Source organism: Chlamydotis macqueenii, chromosome 4 (assembly GCF_036417535.1).
Source record: "Chlamydotis macqueenii isolate bChlMac1 chromosome 4, bChlMac1.mat, whole genome shotgun sequence".
NCBI lineage: Eukaryota > Metazoa > Chordata > Aves > Otidiformes > Otididae > Chlamydotis > Chlamydotis macqueenii.
This window is the reverse complement of record NC_141559.1, coordinates 3,731,331-3,754,111: the sequence shown is the minus strand read 5'-3', so window position 1 is coordinate 3,754,111 and position 22,781 is coordinate 3,731,331. Positions and strand designations below refer to the sequence as shown.

At 46.1% G+C, this 22,781-nt stretch overlaps 1 protein-coding gene across 2 annotated transcripts; it reads left to right on the top strand.

Moving 5' to 3' along the window:
* Nucleotides 1–1,262: 1,262 nt before the first annotated feature.
* SCARB2 (scavenger receptor class B member 2) lies at nucleotides 1,263–22,630 on the top strand. 2 transcript variants are annotated; one of them, XM_086747592.1, is made up of 13 exons: nucleotides 1,263–1,451; nucleotides 7,239–7,396; nucleotides 10,973–11,120; nucleotides 12,532–12,720; nucleotides 13,215–13,306; nucleotides 14,047–14,166; nucleotides 15,057–15,235; nucleotides 15,792–15,910; nucleotides 18,993–19,066; nucleotides 19,590–19,641; nucleotides 19,810–19,968; nucleotides 20,108–20,178; nucleotides 21,534–22,630. In XM_086747592.1, the coding sequence occupies exons 1-12, from the start codon at nucleotides 1,335–1,337 to the stop codon at nucleotides 20,135–20,137; spliced, it is 1,437 nt and encodes a 478-aa protein (XP_086603718.1). In that variant the 5' UTR covers nucleotides 1,263–1,334; the 3' UTR covers nucleotides 20,138–20,178; nucleotides 21,534–22,630. The 2 variants fall into 2 exon arrangements, with proteins under 2 accessions (XP_086603718.1, XP_086603717.1); XM_086747591.1 differs by lacking the exon at nucleotides 20,108–20,178 and having other exon boundaries at nucleotides 1,265–1,451.
* The last annotated feature ends 151 nt before the right edge of the window (nucleotides 22,631–22,781 follow it).

Below are 22,781 nucleotides of genomic sequence, written 5' to 3'. Positions count from 1 at the left end.
ATTTTTTTTTCCAGGGGGAGAATTCTATTGCTGTAGTTAAATTAGCCTTCAAAACCAGATTCTAATTATTTACTCTGCTTGCTTTTGGAGAGATGGTGATGCAATAGAGCTAAGAACACCACTTTGGAGTGGGAATCTAAGTGAAAACAAGCTGCCAGAACAATCTTTTTCTTTTTTTTTTTATTGCATGGGTGGAACCACGAAAATTCTAGTTTTCCAAAATACTGTGAAATGTGACCTCATAACCTTTCATGAGCAAAAGAAAAATGCACATAATCCTCTTCCTGCAATTGCAGTTACAGGAAATGGTATTTATAAAGCAAAATGCTCCAGTCCATCTTAGCAGGAAATGCACCTGATGGTTTACTTGCTCTCTCCTAGGGAAGGCATTATCTGGAGCAGGCTGATGATGGCAAGCAGCCAGCCTCAGCATTCGGAAGGGCAAGAGGAGAGGGAACTGACTCAGGACTTTCGAAAGGCTAGCGCTGTTGGCAGCTTGGTTCTGGCTGTGGGACGGGAGCCCTGTACTGCAGGGCCTTTCCTTCCTTCTGTGCCACGGGAAGGCCGTGATGGAAAGCGATGCCACACCATCCGTTGCTGGGGAAGCCCCCGTTGTGCGTACCTTTCACTCCTGCTGGGAGATTATGGATGGGAAGGTGGAGCAGAAGTGCCTGCTGTCTTTTAGAGAAATAAATGAGTACATTGATTTATTTCTTACAAGTGGCTTAGCTGTGTTAGTGGAAGCTGAACTGAATTATGGTAGAATCTGATCCCTGTGAAGCTTAATTCACTCTAGAGGCAGTTGGTGTTCCCTAGAAGCTTTTTTTCCTAATCATCTTGCTGAAGAATTGCTGGTTTTCTTCTTGTTTTCCAGAAAACCTTCTAAAGACGCCTGCTGCATGGGGAGATGCGCGCTAGCAGATCCATCCACGGCAGGCAGGAAGACTTCGGCCGCGCCAGTGGCCGCTCGTCCTGCCAGCGGGAACAAAACCCAATTATTTTCGGATCCGTTTTCCTCTTTCCTGGTAAGCAGCGTTCGGCGCCCAACCTGGTGCGTGGAGCGAGAGCCTGCCAGCCCCGGGTGACCGACCCACCCTACCCCGTCGCTCCCACCGGGCCACCGGCCGCAGAGAAGCCGCTCCGCGGGGCCGGGCCGGTCCTCGCCCGGCGGGGCGGGAGGCACCGCTGCGGCGGAGGCGGCGGCGGCGGCGGCTCCTCCCGGCCCCTCGGCAGGCGGAGCGAGGCGGCCGCCCGCCCCCTGCGCCCGGCCCGGAGCCTGGCGGCGGCGGCGGCAGCGGCGGTGGCGGAGCGTGTGTCCCTTGTCGGCAGCAGCCATGAAATCCTTGTGCCTCGTCACCGTGGGGGTCCTAGCCATGACGCTGCTCATCGCCAGCATCTCCTTGCTGGTGGCACACGTCTTCCAGACGGTGGTGGACCTGCAGGTGAAGGAGGTGAGAGACCGGCCCCATTCCCACCCCAGTCCCTCCTGACTGGTTTATTCCCTCTCAAAATAACCCTGGGAGGAGAGGGAGGGAGGGAGGGGACAGGCGGGTGGTGTTTTGCGGTTCCCTCCTTGCACCAGCTGCTGTTGGGCGAGGGCAGGAGCATCTCTGGGCAGTGAGGCCCCCCCTGTCCTGCACCACCCGGCTAATCTGGGACTCGGGATGGAGCTCAGGCTGCGCTGGGCCTGGGCTGGATAAAAATCGAGTAAATATGAGTAAAAATAATCTCTCTTGCGGCAGCTTTGCTGGCTGTGGGGCAGCAGCTGTAGTTAGAACCCTCTACCAGAGCAGCAGCACGAGGTGAGCAGGGGACACCCAAAGCACCCCGCCTGTTTTGCCATCCCTGTCATAGATTTTATGCAGCGTTTCATAGGGTAGCGTGTTCTGCTGCTCCATTTACTGCTGCCTCTGGAGCACAGCCAGAGGTGCTATGGGCTGAAACACGTGGTGGTTTCCCCGGCTGGGTGGTGACAGCGAGGTGTTTCACCCTGTTGTTAAAGGCTGCAGGTAGCAGAGGTTGGGAACGCCCATCTTAGCATTGTTACGAATGCAGAGCCCTTTGCTGTTTGTGATCTGCCTGAGCTTTTGTTCCTCTCATACTGGCCCTTTGCATTTATCCAGTGGTCCAGGGAGAAGAGGCAACTGTGTTAGCGTTAGTAACTTCCATACTTAACAAGAGAAATACAGCTCATCGGCTGTTTCCTTTAAAATACCTGTGAAGAATGCGCTTTGAAATGTGCCTGTGAACTTCAGGGGGATAGCCAAAAAAATAAGGCTACCATAGCGTAAGCTGTCCTGCAGCCTGCCAGTGCGTCAGCTGCTCATCAGGAGCTGCCTGTACGGCTCCTCCTACAGTGCTTGCGCTCAGCTTTGTGCCTCTGCCCTGCTGGAGCGCAGCATGGGTAGTGGATGGTTTATCTTGAAGTCATTTGATCGTCAGCCCATACCTTTCTTAGGCAGTCTGAAAGCCAGGTGTGTTGTGAGCGTTAATGTACGCAAAGCTGTATCCAAACCAAGCCAAACCAGTACAGCTTTGCAAAGGCACGTGCAGTTCCATCTCCCAGATCCCAGGTCTCTTTGGAAAGGAGTCTGTCATCCTCTGCATCGCAGCAGAAGTTCTAGTTTCAAGTCTATTTCCTGCTCTTATCAAAAGAGCAGCAGGGTAAAAAAAAAGAATTGGTTTGGCGGGAGAGTGTAGGGCTGTCAGGAATTAGGCGTGATCCTCCTTACACGTATTATCTCTTAGCTGCGCGCTCCTTACCCTTGATGGTCAGTTATGTAAGAGTGAGTTGGTATTCGCTCAGCAGGGCTTTCGGTAATGCAGGATCAAGTTTCCAGAGCTCAGTCTTTTCCTGCTCACCTCTCTTCAGCTCATGGATTGCACAGAATCAAGCTTCTTGCTCCCTGCGCTAGCCACTGGCCTTCTCCGGGCATGCACACAGACTGCAGAAGCACAGCTTTCGGCCCCAGAGCAGCATACTGCCGGTCACTCTGCTGATTCGGCTGCTTTCCACACGTGCTTTATCCCACGTGAGCCTTTTCTCATTTGTGTGTAGTCTGGAAGGTTGCTGTCTCTTGTGTAAGCATGTGTGCAGCGTAGAAAATCTTGTGCAAATAGACAAATCTCAATGTGCCTCTGAAATGTGGCAAGCCTTGAGCTTTTCCAGCTCTCTGCAGTCCAGGGCATCGGACAGGAATACTATGTCTGCGCTCCAGCCCTTCTTAGCCTCCTCAACCGCTTTGCCGTTGGAGGAACGGCAGCAGGGGCGAGAGGTTGCCCTTAGGACAGGTAGTTCACGTTCCTTGGAGGGCTTTCAGCAGTCAATAAGCCCGAATAAGGGCAAAAAAACCAGTACTGAACAGGAATAAATTAGCAGCCCAGAGGAGAGAGGCCTTCCTGGCTGCTAGCAGTGCTTGCCTTACGCTCTGTGTTGGTTATGTGGTCATGTATTTTATTGCCATAAGCGTGCAGTTTATGAATACAACAGCCTTTGATCCTTTACCTGAAGTATTTTCTTTATGCCCCATGATCTCAGAAATGACACTCTGATAATTTTCGAAAACACTTAGTCTTCTAACCCCTTGAAATTTCCCTGGACTTTTGTTGCCAGCCATCTCTAGAGCTCAATTGTCTGGACTGTTTAGGACCCAAAAGGACAGGGAAGATATTTGTTCCTTGATTTAGTTTATGTATTGATCTTTTTTCGTTGTTGTTGTTTAAGGTGAATTAGTAGAGCTCTCAGCAGAGTGTAGTGTGGAGGCTTAGATGAAGGATCAGTTGAGGTGCTCCTTTTGAGCAGGCCGTTCCCAAGGTGCAAGGTCAGAGAAGTCTGCTCATGTTGGTCTGAAAGCTTACCCTGTCACTTGGCTTAAAAGTTGCAATTAAATTCTATCGTAGATTAATGCATAAAACTGTGTCTTGGAATTAGAACTTTTGGCAGTTCCAGATGAAAAAAAAAAAAATTTAGTTTTCTGTGTAGATTCCAGAAATGTTCAGTACCATTTCACAGCCCCCATCACTGCCAGTAACAGTTACATTTGGGAGGGGAAGCTTGTTTTTTGTTTCCTTTGTGTGAGTCGTGGCCAAGACGAGGAGACACCAAAGAATGAAGTAGCTGCGAGTTCAGGACTGGCATGATAAATCGCCTCAGCAGGAAGGATGCTTTGGTACACTTGAAATGAGCGTGGACTCCGCGTGGAAAGGAGAGCCCCTGCTGTGCTTCTGCGTGAAGACAGGAGATGGTGTTGCCCGCTGGTTTTAGGTTGTGATCTCACAGTATGTACACCCTTGTGTCTCTCTGAGTCTGAGGCCTCTCTAGGCTACTGCCTGCAGGACTAGTGTCTCACTTGAGGTTTCTGAATTAAATTGTGTCTCTTGTGCTTGCATATAAATGTAGCAAGAGGAAAAGTCTGATTCTCTGGCCGTACACAGTACAGCAGCAATAACTACAGCAGAGCTGTATCTTTCATGTATTTTAGATTAAAGAGCAGTCCTGTGATCTGATGTCTCACAGCCCGCCCAACCTAGTAGTGAACACAAGCTCTGACAAAAAAAAAAACAAGCAATCCCAGTTGTGTAACATCAGATCCTGCTCTGGTGTGGAGGAAAGTCAGCAGAGAGAAACTTGAATGCCATCAGCTGAAGGACGTGGACACATGTTTTGCTCAAAAATATGTGCTCATTTTTTTTTCTCAGGCCTGGGCTGTGTAGCATCATGTGATAAACCCAAATATCCCTGGTAACATTTGGTGAAAAATAGAAGAAGAGTGCTTCCTGTATTTTATTATTTGAGAGTTTCACAGGAGTCTATCTGAATCCAGCTCAGAAGTTTGTGAATCTGGGTTTACAACTGGGGCTGTCACTGTAGGGAGCTATAAATAGACACGTCATTTCTGTGGGAGGTCCAAACGGTGTCAGGCAGGTCCAGGAAAAAAATGACCAGATGACTTTGTTTCACTGTCCTTTTGCTGGTAGCCCATCTCCCAGGGGATCACTTATGATTTCAAAATCTCAAGAGCCTGTATTTAAACCAACCTGCCAGAGAAATGCTCCTTCGTTTCCTTCTTATTGATGCTCTTTGCCTGTAACCTGTGGGGTGCATATGTGTTTGTGTCGGGAGCATGGCAGAAACCCATGTAACATTTAGCAATGCTGCTCTGAGTTGGGGAGCTTCTTGTTTTCAGTCTAGCTCAGGAGAGAGGGACAGGGGACGTGGCCTCCCTGCGCATTCTAAATGTGATCCCCCTGTCATAAAGGACAGACTGCAGCCTAAAGCTGGAATTAATAATATATTAATATACCCATTGTGTTTCATGCACGTGAGAGATGTGAGCTTTATACAACTTAGGAAGGGAGCAGACATCAGTAGTTCACTACTCCACCACCTCTGAGATAATTGACTTTGTAATGTGGTTATCTGCGTAAGGAGAAAGGCTGTCACGGTCATCTCTAGGTGTCTGAAATACATTGCTGTCTCGCTCCCAGCCCTTTATGGTGGCATTATGGAAACGGTATGCCTGATTTGGGGAAGATTTTCGGTTCCTCATCCTACAAACCAACTTCAGGAGGGCTCTGCCTGAACCCAGGGATGAGCTTCCTTGGCATAGATTGCAAGAAAACAGGATCAAAAGCATTGGGCTGTGTAGGAAATGGTACATATCAGGTGCTGGTAGTTCCAAAAAAATGCACAAAGCTCCTGGAGCATGTCTAAAATACATTATTTTTGTGGTGTGCACAGAATACGTGGTTTGAAATTCTCAGAGGAAAGCAGTCTGCAACTGTGAAGTGCTACCAGCTGGCTTGGCTTTCATTGCTATTCAGCAATACTGCTGCCGTTCCAAGCTCCTGCCAGTAAGTTTTTCTTTGAAACAGTCTTTCCTCTATCTAATCATTCAAAATTAAAATCCACATGGAGAGAAAACAGCTCCTTAAGTGGGAAGGCCAAGAGTGAGTCCTGAGGCAACTGTGGCTGATAAAGTTAAGACCCGATAAACAGTAACCAAGAAATTGCAGCTGTCCAGTCTGCTCTGCTTTTTTTCAGATTGCACTTAACAATATTTGACTTGTTTCCTCAGAAGAATAGAAAGAGCAAGTGTTGATGAGATTAATTTAATTGCAAATTATTCCCCCCACCACTACTTCCCCCACCTACAGGTGATACGGGTTGCAAAGATACAGTTTTCTTTGTGCTTATTCATGAAAATTCTACTCTGCCAGCCAAGTTTCTCCTTACTTCCACAGAAGCTGTACCAGTGTTGTAACGATATGAAAAGCCTTCATTTTGGTGCTGATGTTGGTGATAGTTGGAGTCAATATTGTCTAAAATGGAATGGTAATAAAATGAGGGGTTGAGACTGCGTCTAGTAGAGCTGCATACAGGTGCAGTTGTGATTTTCTTTATAACAAGTATATGCTGGTAGGTAAGGGAATTACTAATTTGTTACTTAAGTGCTTCTGTCATAAATTCATGATTTATAGCTTTTCTTTTGTAGGTGCAGGTTTTATTTGTTACGAAACAGACTGACAGTCCATGGGTCTGGAGATGCTACGCTCTCATTGCTGTAGGAGAGTAATTAAAGACAGAGGGTGAAGAATCCTTGTGCTATTCAGAGACCTCAGAAAGGCACGAATCCCTACATGAAAGAAACTTCTATCACTTGCAGGTTTTCCTCACAGGCCACCGAAAAGCGAAGCCTAATTGCCTTGGAGACAGAATCTCACAGCTCTACTGCAATCTGATATTCTTAGTCAAGGAAATCATGAACGGAAGGAATCTAAGCTTCCTTCCTGGCCCTGTTACACCAAAGAGGTCTCTCTTAGGACCTCTTGGCTTCCCACTGTTGAGTTCCACTTTTATCTCTAATGTTGGCATGTTTTGTGGTATCTTACACCAGGTTAGGTTTTTGCTAACACAGGAAATGCAACAGGATCGCTGTGTAATAGCTGATACGTCTTCATTCTGAAAAATACCAGGCAGAAATGTTTGTGGGAAAAAGTGGAACAACAAACCCAGCAAACCTAGCCTGCCCCTAGCCTGCGAGCCGTGGTAGCGTGTGTCTGATCTTGTTGATATTTTGTGAGATGCTTCAAAGTAAACCATACCTATAAGCTTTTGTAGAATTGGGGTCTTGAATGCCGTTGCTTGTGCTTGTTCCGAGGGCATAGAATTCCTCTTTTCCTGTAGGTATCATACGGTGTCTATCATTAACAGCTAATCTGTCTTTCTCTTGTTTCAGGGAACAGTATTGAAAAATGGCACGGAAACCTTTGAAGCCTGGGAGGATCCTCCTCCACCGGTCTACATGCAGTTCTACTTTTTTAATGTGACGAATCCCTTAGAAGTGCTTCAAGGCGATACTCCTCTTGTGGAGGAAATAGGGCCGTACACCTACCGGTAGGACCATTTCACTATTTTCACATTTTGCTAAACCTGTTGTGTGTGAGGATGCCAAAAAGTGGGACCCAGAATGCTTGGGATCCCATTCTAGGAGAAAACCTAGCTGTTAATGTGCCAGTAAAAGTTCACTCAAGGGAGCGTGGTCATACACCAGCTAGAGTGACACTTGGAGAGGCTGCTGTCCGTTTCAGGTTAAGCCAGTGACTTCTGTCGGATTTTGGGCAAGATTTTGCTTGTGTCCTGCTCTTCCTTAGCTGCTGAACACAGAGGAAGTTGTTTGCATCCTGGCCTACTGTCTTATGAAAGAGAAAACAGTGAGTGGCTGGGTGATGTTTGGGAGTCTGGGGAGAGGAGTCTTGCATAAAAGTGTGATTCATGTGCTTGCTCGGAAATTAGTTCCTAGCTGAAGTTGCACAATTCCCATCTCTAAAAATGTGGCCAGAAAACCAGCTGTAGTACCCAGTGGTACTACAGGGATGTTCTCAGCCAGCCCTCACTGTAAAACCTACTTAGGTTCAGACATGTCTACCGTTTTTACAGACAGCCAGATCACTAAAGCCACGTGCAGTGTTGGAGCTTATCCAGCCTCTTCAGCTCTTCTCCTGCATGGGACGGCTACACACTGAACAGTGCGAGTCTGCTGCACGTGGAGAGATTTTGAAGTCACCTTACAACTGAGTTTTCCTTTAGAGCTTCATTCTGCTGTGCTGCATGCAGTAGGGTAGACCAGGAGCAGTCCTGTGGCAGGAGGTGTTATGGTCTTTGAGGTCATGGAGCTATGAGAACCACAGCAAAAAGGTTCATTCCTCATTGTCACTGTCACTTCTGGTCACACACACTCATTCAGACTGGGCACCAGCTCAGGGCCAGGAGGAGTTAAGCTGCAAAATTATCAGAATCTGGTTCTTAGTACTTGAAAAAATCACTCTAGAATAAAAAGGATAGCCTTTGTGGTAGCCTTAGTCTCTGCGTACGTCTTGCCTTTCTGTTTCTTTCCTCCCACACCTCAGCTTTACTTCCCCCTCTGCCGTCAATCTTTTTCCCTGTCTCCTGCGGGTTTCAGTACCGTGTTTGTTCAGCCTTGGCAAAAGGCAGTTGGCAAAATACCTTGTATTAGATAAAACAGTAGCTGGAGAAAAGATGCATGAGCTTTCAAGTTCCCAAGCTTTTCTTCATGTCTCTGTAGTATAATGCTGGTAATTAGCCAGCAGTGCATGCTGTCAGGAGGATGAATAGGGCCAGCTCTAGGTGTCAGATTGCTACATGAAACCACGTAGGCCCATGCTCGTCTGCACCCTGGTACTCAGTCTCCTTTGCTGGCTTCTTTTTTCCTCTTTCCTTAGCTCCGAGTGTCTTCCGGGAACGCGCAGCCTGGTTTGTGCAGCGGCCCCTTATCCATGAAAGAGTTTGGTGGGATGAACCGGTGTGGTGGTGTAGCGGGGGGGGTCGGTCTGTGCCCGAGGGGAGGCCCAGCCTGGGCTGCTGGTCTTGGCTTGCTGCGAGCGGGTCGGCGATGCAGGCGCTCTCCGAGTTGTTTATTGCGGTGCGAATGAGGGAGGCTGCGTGCTCCAGCGCCGTGTGTTTCAGTTGGTTCTGGTTTGTTTGGTTAGCCTGATTTTGACATGTCTGAACAGGATTCGATTGTGCTGTGCTGTGTCTAACCGAAGAAAGAGGAGAGTTAGAGAGTGGAGCGCTCTTTTCCAGCAGATTCTTTAATCCTTGCCTAGCTGCCACTGCCGACCATACCAGGCTGTCAGCGGCGGGTGGGGGAAGAGAGGAGGCGTGTGGGAGGAGAGGGAGAAGGGAGGGAGGTTGCAGGCATGCTGCGTGCTCCAGCCGGAGAATAAATACCAAGTTAGTCTCACGAGCCCCCCGTAGAAAAACATTAAAGACTCATTGGGGTTTAGCATGTGGCAGAACACCTAAAATGCCTCAATGTGAAGTGCATGGCTCAGTGTTTTTATAAAACAGGGTATTGGGGAGAAAGGCTGGAGGTGAAACGGCCCAGATAAACAGAGAAACAAAGTCTAATGAGTCACAGAGAGGAGGTGGGACGGCTAAATAGAATCTCTTCCTGCGCAGTCTTCCTGCAATTCATAGTTTTGACCGATACATGTTGTAAACCCAGTTAGCACAGAGGTGGATTCTGTAACAAAAATGTAGTAGTGCTCATGTTTTTAAATCCTGGAAGTTGAATTTGCAGCATATAAAATAATTAATTGTAAAGTGCAAGCTGCCCAAGCCTGCTGAGTCCCAAAGAACATTTGAATATGGCCTGGTCTTGCACACACTTACAGCTTTTTGTCTTCAACATCTGAGATCCTCCCACTCGTATCCCTAACCAGGGAGTATTATTTTCCTCTCCGGCCCTGTTAGAGTTGGAGAGGCATCTCAGGTTAACTCTGGCCTATTTTTGGTAAGGCACTTCACATCTCTCTGTTGCCATCCCCTCAGTTTAAGCCTTAGGGTATAAAGTAGATTGCTGTCCAAGAGGCTCTTGCCAAATCAAGCTGGAAGCGTTGCCAGGCCGAAACGTTCCTAGGTGGTAGGGATGCCGAGGAGTGGTAGATACGCTGTTTGTGTAAGGAAGATGGGAAATGGTTGGTTTCTAACAAGTTTCACGGGCCTTTCCAGTTTGCTTTAAATTTGAAAGACTAAACCAGAGTAATACAGCCTGTTGTGAAGCTGCATTGATTGGTCTAGTGCAGCCAGGATAGGAGCTGGGATCTGAAATGAATGAAAAACACCATAGCCCGGGGTCTTGCAAAATAATTCACATCTTGGGACGTAAAATTTGCACAGGAAGCAAAGCAATGTAAAAGTCAGCAAACTCTGGAGTGAATGTAGACTTAGGAAATACAGTGCATTTCACTTTGTGTGTACACCAGAGGGATCACGCCATGAGCAGACAACCTGCCGTTTTCGGTTTTGGGTTTGCAGAAGACACCTGCATAGCTTATTTTGAGCTGGAGCCAGCTGGTTCTGCAGAATGGTATGCTTCTTGTTTGTAAAATGGTGGTGGCAACAGACAGAATGATGGCTGTGACATGTGTTTTGTGGTAATTAACATCTGACTTCCTCATCAAATGCAAGAAGCATTGAATTTCTGTCAAGGCCGAGTACTTTGAAGCCAGCAGAAAGATCCTGGTAGGTTCTTAGGTCAGGTTAATGAGACTTACATGGAGCCTAAGTCTTGTTCTGCCTGGGAGTGAATTTTGCCTGCAGCAAAGAGGCAAAAGTTTTTATTTCAAATGGTACTTCAAGAGCAGTGCCTCTAAATCCTTCTGTACTGTCTCAAATTGTTCTTTTTCCTTGGAGGCAAAAATATAAAGTGCAATTCACCTGTGGGGTGGCATTTTTGGAAGCACCCTGTGAGGTCTGATTCAGCTTACACTGACACAAAGGGAAGTCCTGTTGTTGGCAGCAGCAGTAGCAAAAATGAATCTACTCCTAATGAACTGAAAATCCCACCATTTATGTGCTTAAAGCAGTAGAATTGCCACAAGTTAATTGCAATTAATGTTATATGTACTTGTTTAACTTGATTAGGGAACAAATTCTCTTATTTTTCAGAGAATACAGGCCAAAAGTGCACGTTCAGTTTTTGGACAACGGTACCAAAGTATCTGCTCTAAATCCGAAGACGTATGTATTTGAACCTCAGAAGTCAGTTGGAGACCCTGCAGTGGACCTGATTAGAACAATTAATATTCCTGCAGTGGTGAGTTCTCTTTCATTTCTGCTTGGAAATCATCCTAACACACTTTATAACTAGCAGCTTGTTGCTTCATACTGTCTCTCCCTTTGTGGTAGATAAACGTGATTGAAGAACGAGAGAGGCGGCTTATGTCTGGGGCAGATACTGCTTTTGGTTTTGGTTTGGACTGCTGAGCGTTTCTTTTTTATTATGTTCCTCCCTCACCATACACCTCTGTAGTGTTAGCGCCTCACTCTTCTGCTGAGAGCTGACACACACTTCAGAGATGAGCTGAAATCAGGCTTGCTGGGTTTCCATGCGCAAGTGAAACTAGGGAATTAATGATGCCAATGCACAGGAGGAACTCTGACTTTTGAGTGAGAAAGTTTGCAATGCTTGGTGTTGTTTTTGTCAAAATTGCAAAAATTGCTTCCAAATCTGCATCTCAAACTGAAAAAAAAAAAAAATTACAGCAGAGTAATGTCAGATGTTGCTGAATGAAAAGGTGCTTTCAGAATAAAATTAAAGTTAAAACATGCACCCCCAAACTGTGTTAGGTGAAAGTACTCTGCAAAGAAAGTCTGATTTTGGTGATCACAGGCAGACCATTAGTTTTGGTTTCATACAGGGATAGTATGAGAACAAGCAGATCTAAAGCTGTCCTACCTTGCAAAGGAAAGTAGACTGTACTAAAATACTTGTTGGCTGTGTAACTAAGCCTTTACTCCCCATACTAGTTTAATTTACCTCAGTTACAGGGTACATTCATTTCTGCTTTTCCCCCAGCATTTCCTAAAATGTCTTGTCTGATTTTATGAATGAATACGTAAATGCTCTGTATATAGCACGAGATAGGACTCGGCTTACTACAAGTTGCAAACAATACAGTCACTGTATTTGCAATTCCTCCCAGGCATTTCCGTGGTGGCAAGTATTATCTCTTGTGCAGAATTTTGACTGTGATGTACTGTAACAGGCAGTGCTAGAAGAACTACAGGTTGGTTCACCCACGGAATATTCCCTTCTTTTATTTTAGCTTTTTCAAAGCCATGTTGTAAATCATAACTTCCTGAGGGAGAAATTCAAAGCTGTAATATACTTGCAAAATTCAGATTGTTTAGAAAGCAGTTTTGCACATTTCACTTTAAAAAAATCCATTCTTAAGACTGTGGCAGTTAACGGCATGGAACAGAGCTGGTTGTGTGCCACGGCCAGGCGGAGTGGGGATCTGCAGGAGCACATCCCTGTGGGAGGAAAGCTGAAGAACCTGTTAGCCAGGACATTATTGCTGCGAGTGGAAATAATGAAACTGAAAATTCAGCTGAAACATGCACAGTGCTGAAATGTGTCTGTGTGTTTGTGTTTGTATGCAGCTGGTATTATTTATTCAGCAATAAAATCTGACCATTGCTCCCTTCTTCCAATCCCCTGGCAGACTGCGATGGAGTGGACCAGGTCGACCCCGCTTCAGTTCGCCACAGAGGTGCTGCTGCTTCTGTACCAGGAATCCCTGTTTACAGTTCGCACCGTTCATGAGTTACTGTGGGGCTACAAAGACAGGCTCCTGTCAACCATTCATCTTTTGCATCCCGAGATCGATCCAGTATTTGGTTTGTTTAATAAGGTAACTGGTAACAAGACTTTCTGATGCTTTAGGTGGGAAACGATGTCATTGCTGCAGAGTCTGGGCTGTCATCGCCAGCCAGTTGAGAAGGATGTGCTTGGGCTGAGCTTCCACAGTGTTTCTGGTTGCACGTCATTTTGGGCTGTGGGGGCTCCTTGTTTCTTGGAGATCATCTGCGGTGCTCAGGTTATTTTCTGTGGGTTTATGTTTTTGCTAAGGGCTGTTTGTCAGTGGCAAATTTCAAAAGGAAAAAAAAAAGGCTAATCTAATGTTATATTTCCTTCCCTTGGGAGGTGTAAAAGTCAGCCCAGTCACTTCTGCCTCATTTATATTCAAAGTGGAGTTTCATGAATTGCATTTACCGCAGGGGGAGTCCATCACTCCTGGGGTGGATTTGAAGTGATGACAGCTTAAACTCCTGCCACCCCTTGTAGTTACCAGCCAGGTGGTACAGAATGAGTGGAGTGATTGGAAATTTGTGTATCTATTTGCAGATGAATGGAACCGATGATGGAGAATATGTTTTCCTAAGCGGGGAAATGAGCTACCTGAACTTCTCAAGGATTGTGGAATGGAAAGGAAAAGAGTAAGTTTTTCAGTGTGGTGCATGCGGCCTCTGTCAAAATCTGCCCCTTCTTCACATTTTTGATGAACATAAGCATTGTTTACCGAAAAAAAAAAAAGGGTCCTTTTATTCTGAGGATGGCAGTAGCTCTTAGCAGGTGTAGCTTCAGAGCAGCCCCCCAGTATTATGGTACGTGTCACAAAACCATGAAAGGAAGACAGCCGCGGCCCTTAGAAAGCAGACCGCTGTGAACGCTCGCTTCTGGAGCCCTGACTGCCCCTGGGCAGAGGGGACCTTCTCTCCACTCCCTCCTCAGGGCACCCATCCCAGCCACCTGCGGGGACAGTATTCCCACATCTACGCGGCCAGTGTTCCCAGACACCACCCTTCCTTGCTGCTCTGTATCCAGAGCCAAGGCTGGGACATCTTGTGCCACTTCTTCAGCGGGCAGCATGTGTTACAAAGAAGCCAAAGACGAATTACTTAAAGCGTCCCTCTCCCACTAAACAAAACATATGCCAGCAATTATGTATATGGGAGGAACTCCTGCAGACATATTCTTGCTTGCCTGGTGCCAGTTTAAAGAGACTATAGATACAATTTAAACCCGTTTTAATCCCATTTTTCGTTACCAGAGTTGAGGCAAGAGGACTAAGCACTGTACAGGTTTGGTTCTCATTTGCTTAGACTATGAACTGGCATTGCCTGACCACTGCTCAGAGATCTTTTAACTCTTACTCTCTTTGCTTCGCTTTCTTCAGGTCATTGAGCTGGTGGACAACGGAGGCATGTAACATGATCAATGGAACAGATGGGACATCCTTTCACCCGCTGATTAGCAAAGATGAGAACATTTATATCTTTTCTTCTGATTTCTGCAGGTAAGGAGAAGAAAATGTCACTTAGAATTTAAAGCTGAGCATTTGCATCCATTCCTCTTGAGGTTTCATGTTAGGCTGGTGTTTTTCCTCCCATTATTTTATTTAATGGTATGAGTATTCTGCATTTACTCATGGTATGAAGGATGAGAGAGTTACACCAAAAAAATCCCAATCTGCATCAAGTTAAGGATGTGCTATTTCAAAATAATGATAAAGTGAAAAAGGATTTGTATGTACCTTGCCCAAAGCCTCTTTCCTCCAAAGTCTTCCTCTGTGCCCTGCTTTTTTGGAGAACCCAGATTGCTCTCTTCAGAGATTTATTACATGCCATAATGCTGTTTGAGATGCAACAAGATGCAGAAAATCTTGGTGTTTCCTTCCTTATGTTCCACCTTGTCTCCACCCTTGCCCATTTCCCTGTCTGTGAAGAACAAACCAATCTGAAATTCTCAATTTAAGACAATACATATGTGCATTGCACTAAATTCACGACTTGCAAAATTATTTTTCTTCCACGACTACGTTCCTTTCCTTGTCCTTCTCCGTAGCATGTACCAGCACTGTCTTGCACAACACGCAGCGTGTGGACCAGAGTCAGACCCTGAAATGCTGAAGGTGGACATCAGTGTCCCTGCAGCAGCACGGCTGGCACAGGATCCTCTGTTTTGTGCAGCAGCAGAATGATGAGATGTGTATTTGCTGATAAATTAAAAAAATTAATATAGAAGCCAATTTAATATAGAAGATGATTGGAATGAGCTTAAACCAAACCTCTAGCTTACTGTAAACTTCAGTTGATACACAGGCATCAGCAAAGGGACATCTGCAGCAGGGGCCAGTGTGTGCTGAAGACAAACGAATCCAGGCCTGGCTTTTCTTCTTCCTTGCAGATCTTTGTACCTGGTGTACGACAGCTCAAGAACTGTTGGAGGCATCCCAGCCTACCGCTTTGTGCCCTCTGCTATGGTATTTGCCAACACGACGGTTAACCCAGACAATGCTGGATTCTGCGTGCCGCCAGGAAACTGCCCTGGCACTGGTGTCCTCAATGTCAGCATCTGCAAGCAAGGTACGATACTGGGCGGTGGAAGCAGACTGGAAGGACGTCAGTGGGGAACATATTTCTCCTTTCTGCCAGAAATGTATGAGGACAGTTTGGTGAGGCCCGTAGGGTTATGACTGTGCTCAGTGGAATTGGCCACCAACGAGTGATCATTGGGTTGTAAAATGCAGTAGTTATCTGAGGGGATGTTCCTATCAGATGCTGTCTGCTCCAGCAATTACTTAAATCCAGGAATCAGAAGGAAGTAGCAGGATCCTTCCTTGGGATCATTGGGCATTTATCCTCTGCTCTTATCCAGGTAGCTGTAACATTTCAGTAGCTGAATGAAAACAGTGCAGAAGACCAGCATGCAGGCTTGAGACAGGAAGCTGTGCTGATGCTGCACCAGGGAAAATTTGCTCGTTCTGAAGTCAAGGAGTCAGAGTGTTGATTCTGTAGCTCCAGCATGGACTTTTCCTTTCCCTGTAAATGGCACAGTGGGAGGAGTTTTGAGGTCCTCAAAGACTTCCTCAAATCCTGCCCTGCCTTTTTTAAGTGGTAACTTTCTGTTTTCACATTCCAGGTGCTCCAATATTTCTATCAGCTCCACATTTTTACCAGGCAGATCAAAAGTTTGTAGAGGACATAGAGGGCATGCATCCAACAAAGGAATATCATGAGACATTTCTGGACATCAATCCTGTAAGTGCAGCCTTTTTTAGAGGGTTATATAGGTGAATCCAGGCACATGGGTTTAGGATGTCTTCTTGGATGGTGCATATCAACACAGTTCTGTTGACCTCAGGGAAGCTGTACTAGTTTCTATGGAACTGATCTATTTGTATTTGCTTCTATAGACCAAACTTTGCTGAATAGCAAGGATTAAAATGCTTTTCCTGTGCAATTAGAGATGCCATCAGAATGGTAATGAGGGGATGAAGGCGTTAAAATATTTCTTAGAAGCATATGATGCTACTTTTCCTGTTCACTCTGCCATCCCAGCCGTTTGAGTCTTGTCTTGACTGGGTTTTCCCCAAGTTGAAGAAGCTAGGTGTGTGGACCAAGAGAGCAAATCAATAAAGATTCAGTGGTTGTTGGACTCAATTTAGATAGCGTGGAGTCATGAGAGGAGAGATTCAGAAGCGTAGTGATTATGAGTTTCATGGAAGTTTACAGAGTTGTTGGTATTCTCGCCGTGAAATGTCAGAAATAAAGGGAGCTGGCAGCTGATGGTCTGTGGTTTTGCACTTGTGGTTTAACCTTGGTAGGCAGCTAAGCACCACACAGCTGCTCACTCACTCCCCCCAAGCACAATGAGGGAGATCATCAGGAGGGTAAAACTGAGAAAACTCAGGTTGAGAGAAAGATGCTTTAATAAGGAAAAAAAAAAATTAAAAAACAAAACCGAAGATAAATGAACCCAAGAAAAACAAGTGATGCAAAAAAAAACCAGTTGGTCACCACCAGCCAGGCCTCGAGCAACAGCAGGCCTGGCAAACTCCCTCCCCAGTTTTTCATTGCTGAGCATGGTGTCATATCGTATGGGATCCCTTTGACCAGTGTCGTAGTTCAGCCCTGATCAGGACCAGACTACGCAGTCTGTCTCTCGCTCCCCCCACCCTCCGAGAGAATAGGAGGAGATGATATAAGAAAAAACAGCTCAAGGTTTGAGATAAGGACGAGGAGAAATCCTTAAAGTTACCATCACGGGCAAAACAGACTCGACTTGGGGAAAACTATTCATTTATTTCTAAAATTAGCAGGAGATTGAGACAGGGAACAAGATAACCTCCCCCCACCCCTCCCTCTTCCCGGGCTTAACATTATCTCTACTACCTCCCCTCCCGAGCGGCACGGGGCGGGGAAAAGGGAATGGGGGTCGCGGTCAGTTCATCACGCGTTGTTTTACGCCGCTGTATCATCGTCAGGGGAAGAACTCCTCGCATTCCTCCTCTGCTCCAGCGTGGGGTCCCTCCCACGGGCCACAGTCCTTCGTGAAACTGCTCCGGCGTGGGTCATCTCTTCCACGGGTGCAGTCCCTCCAGAACAGCTGTCCCAGCGGGCCCTCCACGGGGCACAGCCTCCTTCAGGCCTCCACCTGCTCCGGCGTGGGGTCCTCCACGGGCTGCAGGTGGATCTCTGCCCCTCCGTGGACCTCCATGGGCTGCAGGGGGACAACCCGCTCCACCATGGTCTTCACCACGAGTTGCAGAGGAATCTTGGCCAGGAGCCGCATTACTCCTCCCCCTCCTTCTTCACTGACCTTGGCGTCTGCAGCCGTTCCTCACAACAGGCTGGCAGACGCCTCTCAGGATCCTTTTTACATCTTATTCACTTCTCATCTCCTCTCCACTTCTTGCAGCCGGGCCGGGCCGAGTTGGGCCCAGTTGGCTGCCCGGCGGGAGGCCAGAGGGTGAGGCCTGCAAGGCCCATGAGGCTCGCGCCTCCCCCTCTCTGCCCCCCGCTCAGCTGCTTCACATCTTCTCCTCCTCTTTTTCCTGTTTTCCCCTACTTAAATACGTTATCGCAGAGGCGTTATCACGGGACATTCTGCTACCAATTGGCTCGGCCTTGGCCAGCAGCGGGTCCGCCCTAGGCCCGGCCGAGTCCACTGAACAAAGGGGAGCGACTTCTAGCAGTTTCCTACAGAAGCTACCACCTTAGGCCCCCCCTCACTAACAAAACCAGAACAACCAGTTTGGGTCATTTGCCCTGTCTGTGTCCCCTCCCAGTTTCCTGCCCACCCCCTACTCACTGGCAGTGCAGTGTGAGAAACAGAAAAGGCCTCAAGGCTACGTAAGCAGTGTTCAGCAAAAACGAAAACATCCGTGTGTCCTCAACAGTGTATTCATCACAGTTCTAAAGCATGGCCTGATACCAGCTACTATGAAGAAAATTAATTGTATCCCAGCTAAAACCAGTACAGCACTGATCTCTGCGTCCACACATATGAATGTAGGTCGAGGGAAAGAGCGAAATCACGACCTGCCTAGTTTATAGAAGCAGAGCGCTCTGACTCATCAGGCTGTTAGGTGTAGCCAGAGCAGGAGGAAATTGCATAGTTCCTCTGGTGCAGATGCTGCTGGGTGTCTGGTTTGGTGCCAGGTTCTTCCTGTTAACCCTGCTCCTGCTTAGCCAGCGTTTTTGTACTACCATAAAATGAGCTCTGCCTCCCACTCTCCAGACTAAATTTTGCTGCTTGAATGAGGAAAATATTCCTGTGCATCCCATTGCAACTCTTCGTGTAGTGGTGGCATTCCTGTGAGAGGTGTTCCATGCTCATGATCTCTGTGGCCGTACGCTCCCATTGACTGTGGTCGGTATCTGTTTTTCACCCTTTTCACCCTTTTCACAAGAAAGGTTTGTCTTGTGGCTGCAATTGCAGAGTCTCCACAGCAGTACTGAGAAACCAGAACAAACAGCTGCAGTGGTGGCCTTTCCAAAAACTACAGCTGCATCTGGAAGAAAGGGGATCTCTCTGTAGCCCAAGTGCAAGTTTGCACAGCACAGCACAGCACGGCATGATGGCACCCTTGTCTCTGTTGCAGCCTCTTCACATCTCCTTAATTAAGAGGCAGACTGGAAGATAGGTAAATGAGTTAGGAGAGTATCTTGGTGAAGGAAAATAAATAACAACACTAAGTGGATCTGGTCTTGCCTTGTCAAGGCCACACCAGTGTAAATATTAGGTTGTATTTTCCCAATTCCTATTGTTTCACATTTACTCTCTTCCTTTCTTTCTTTCTTTTTTTTTTTTGACACTCTGATTTCTTTTATTCCGCAGCTGACAGGGCTTGTCCTGCAAGCAGCCAAGCGGATGCAAATCAACGTTCACGTCAGAAAATTACCTGAATTTTTGTAAGTGTTCTCTGCTGTTGCGTGGGTATCTCAGATCTGATTTGATAGTCAAAATTAGTTTGTCTGCGGTGTTCAGATGGAATAATGGTTGGAGAGAGCAAGCTATTATTTCACATGTGCCAAATGTTGTTTTTTTGCTGCTATGTGCGTGTTGCTTGGACAATAGTTTCTGTGTTTTACAAATATGAGTAACCTTCAACATCAGCTTAGCTTAGCATTCCTGCTGACTGGCACAAATCTGTCATTCAGTCGGTTATTAATGAGCCTCTTATGGATCCCTGTCTTTTTCTCCCAACCAAGTCCCAAAATATGCCATTGCTCCCAAAACAGAATTTATTTTTCGTCTTGGAGACTGAGATTGTTCTGCTCCAGTAGGGAGGTGAAATTTTACAATAAAGAGCAACAGCCCAGTAGTTTTTTAGGTACAGTTTCCTCATTCATTGTTCTGTTATAACCTGACTTCAAAACCCTCAAGCTGAAAAGTTGCAAAACCCTAATTTTTAATTGTTCTTTTTTTCTGCAGTGAAACAGGCAACATCCGAACACTAATTTTCCCGGTGATGTATATAAACGAGGTAAGTATTTTTGTTGTTTCTTTGCAGCATTGTGGTATGTTTATGCTTGCAAAAATGCTGTCTTTGAGCCAACCAGAAAAGAAAATGCTGTTTTCTTGTTGTTTTATCCATAATAAAGGAAGAACAGAAATAAATCTTTTTTTTCCTCTTCATTTCTCTCTGCTCCAGAGTGTTCTGATTGATGAAGCATCTGCCAGCAAACTCAAGCATGTCCTGCTGGAAGCCAGTGTTGTAACTGGAATCCCCTTTGTAATCATGGCTCTAGGAATTGTTTTTGGGGTTATTTTTGTTGTGCTTGTGTGCAGGTCCCGGGGAACAAGCGAAGAGGTAAGGAGCATTGGAATTTGACCTTGCTTACTGTACATCTGCCTGTATTTGATTTTCTTTTTGTTGATTTTACCTGTTCAGTGTCTTTGTGCACACAAACATTTTTATATGTTGTTTTTGTTTAAAATGACCTTTCTAGGGAAGGGATGTTTTAATAGACTCAGAATAAATGCACCAAAGCAAAGGAATGGAGCTAATATGAGGAACATGGTAAGGCAGGTCATATCTTCTGTGCATAGTTCCCTTGCCAACAGTAGTGAAAAAAAAAAAATCAGCCTGTCTAGAGGACCCTGAAGGGTAAGATGCAGAAGTCCACTGTATTTGATGGACAGATTTAGTCAGCAACAACCTGACAGTGTTGTCAGTCGAAGCAGTTGTGTTGTGGCAGTCGATTATTTTTCAGAATCATAGTGCATATTTATTTCCAAAGAACAGATGAATTTTACAGACAACAGCATGCAGAAGTTTTATCCAGACAGCAGTCATTTCTACATCTACTTATGAAAAGTTCTGTCGCAAAATGGCGTCCTGGCTTTAAGGTTGCCACTCACATTGAAAGCTGATGCCAAAATTGCACCATAATAGGCAAGATTGTCTTATTCGGACGAGACAAACTACAGATCCTTTGGTTAGAGAAACAGGCTGGGTACTCTAGTAGGCTGTTTTCTCCTTGTAGTTGCTGTGATCTTAGTGTGGTCTTGCTTGTGTGGTGTTTCCTAAATGCTTTCTAACCGTGTGAGAAAGCATCCTCACGCCTGCCTCTGGAGCATCCAGCCACACCATGCGTATGCTTTGTCTTAGTCAGTGAGACCCGTCTGGGTCAGTGGGTCCCACTACCACCGCATCTCCAGTGGGACCAGAGATGTGATGGTAGTGGCAGCGGCACTGTGGCAGTGAAGTCCGCAGCCTCCTTTCCTCGAGCAGTGGCTTTGACCAGCTGATCTTAGGCTCGCCTGGCTTCATTCCTGATTCTTCTCTCTGGCTACCCAGGAAGCGTTCCATGAGCAGATGTTCTCAGGACTGTATTTCAGGTTCCTTTACAAGAGAGACGGGTACTTTTTCCTTTGAGCTTTTGAGCCTGCCTGTGTTATTGACAGTCAGCACTGTCCCATTGCCTGAGGCCCCTGTCCCAGGCCTTCCTGCCCCACCCTACATAGCTTCATACCAGCTCTCTTGGATGTTCTTGAGCACTGCGCAGGGATTGAAATCACAAAGGGACACCTAAATTCTGTGTTTTCTCTATGTTGCCTTTGTTGCTTTTCATGCACGCAGAAGTAACTCAGCTGGTTACAGCTCTTTGTGGTCCCACTCCCACCAGGGCGCTTACAGCCTTCCATCACCTATAAGGTGCTGCAGAGACCCCGAGGTGTCTGCCCAAGCTGCCCTCTGCCCTCTGGTGCTTTTTTAGTGCAGCGCTGGTTCTCTTACAGCCAATGGTACTTAGGAGTAGGAGCCAAGAGCTTTTTCCTTTCCTGTTTGGAGTTTCAGCAATCCAGCTTCCCCACTGTGGAAGCTCTCTAATGTGCCGCTTTTCACTTTGCTGTCTTGCGATATTTTTCTTTCAGAGCACTGAAGATGAAAGGTCCCCGCTCATCAGGACATCTTAGTAGATTTTCTTTAACACGTGAGCTTGGAGAACAAACTATTAGAGCTGACCTAATACCAACTACCACTACCCAGCGTTGTCCACTGTGGAGAAACGATCGTGTCAAGTACAACTTCTTGTGGTATAGAGGTGGAAGAGAATCTGCACTGTCATCAAGGGAGGAGACTTTTCTTACCAGCTGCGTTGCAACTTTAAAACTACATTCTAAAACTGCTTGAGATCCTGCTTTTCTCAATCCTGCACTCTCTTTGTACCTGCACTGACAGCCAGAGATTATCATAACCACTATATCAGTGAAAATAAAATGGCCTGATTCATTACAGGAACGACACGGGTGAAATTTGCAAATGGCCTTAGGAGTGTGGGCTGCGAAGCACCCTTCCAGAAACAGAGCAGGCTCCTGTGTCGCCCAGGAACAACGGACAGTTTTGCTGCAGGGCTAGAGTTGTCTTTTCTGTAAAGTGTTGCACGCTGCTTACTACCAGTATGCACTGACTGTTTATTATTAAGGTCCTTCCAGAAAACTGATTTGTACAACTAATCCAAAACACTGAGTGGAACTTTGTAAGCATCTGTAGTTGCCAGGTAAAGAGAAGCCAATGTTTTGAAATGCTTTTCCTTACAGACCTCTTTTAACCGTTCTAACTCCGCACAGGGTCCCATTGCATGTTAACAATGCATTTATCCTTAAGGTTTGGGGTTTTTTCCTCAAGGTAAAAAACAAAACACAAGGTTGTTCTACATGGTGGAGGGTACAAAAATGGTGTTCTTTTCTCTCTGGTGTTTGTGTCAGTTATCAGCTGTGTGGTTTGATGTGAAGGCGTATTCACTGTTCAGGATAAAAGCACACCTCCACATTAAGGTATGTGTAGGGCCTTGAGAAGTCATAACACTTTTTTTACTTGTCAAGTGGAAGCTTGTTTTAAAAATCACAAAAGTATTTTTTTCCCCAATTAAAAGAATATTCTCACTGAGAAATATTTCCATTAGATCTGGATAGCAGCACATGTTTTTAAAATGTATTATTGTCTTCTAAATAAGAGGCATTGGTTTTTACATTGCTTTGGTTTGGGTTTCTTTTTCCTAGCTGGTGATTTTTTCAACAGTTTTGTTCCTCTGGAGCCAGTTCCCACCAGGAAGTTTCATTTGACATCGTGGGCTAAAACTGTCACCTCTTCTTCCCTTTTGGGGGGGCCAAGATGAAAGT

Coding starts and splice junctions, on each gene's coding strand:
- SCARB2 (XM_086747591.1), top strand. CDS start 1,335: ATGAAATCCTTGTGCCTCGTCACCGTGGGGGTCCTAGCCATGACGCTG. Junction 15,236..15,791: donor TGTCAGCATCTGCAAGCAAG/GTACGATACTGG, acceptor TTCACATTCCAG/GTGCTCCAATATTTCTATCA. Junction 19,969..21,533: donor CCCGGGGAACAAGCGAAGAG/GTAAGGAGCATT, acceptor TTTTTCTTTCAG/AGCACTGAAGATGAAAGGTC.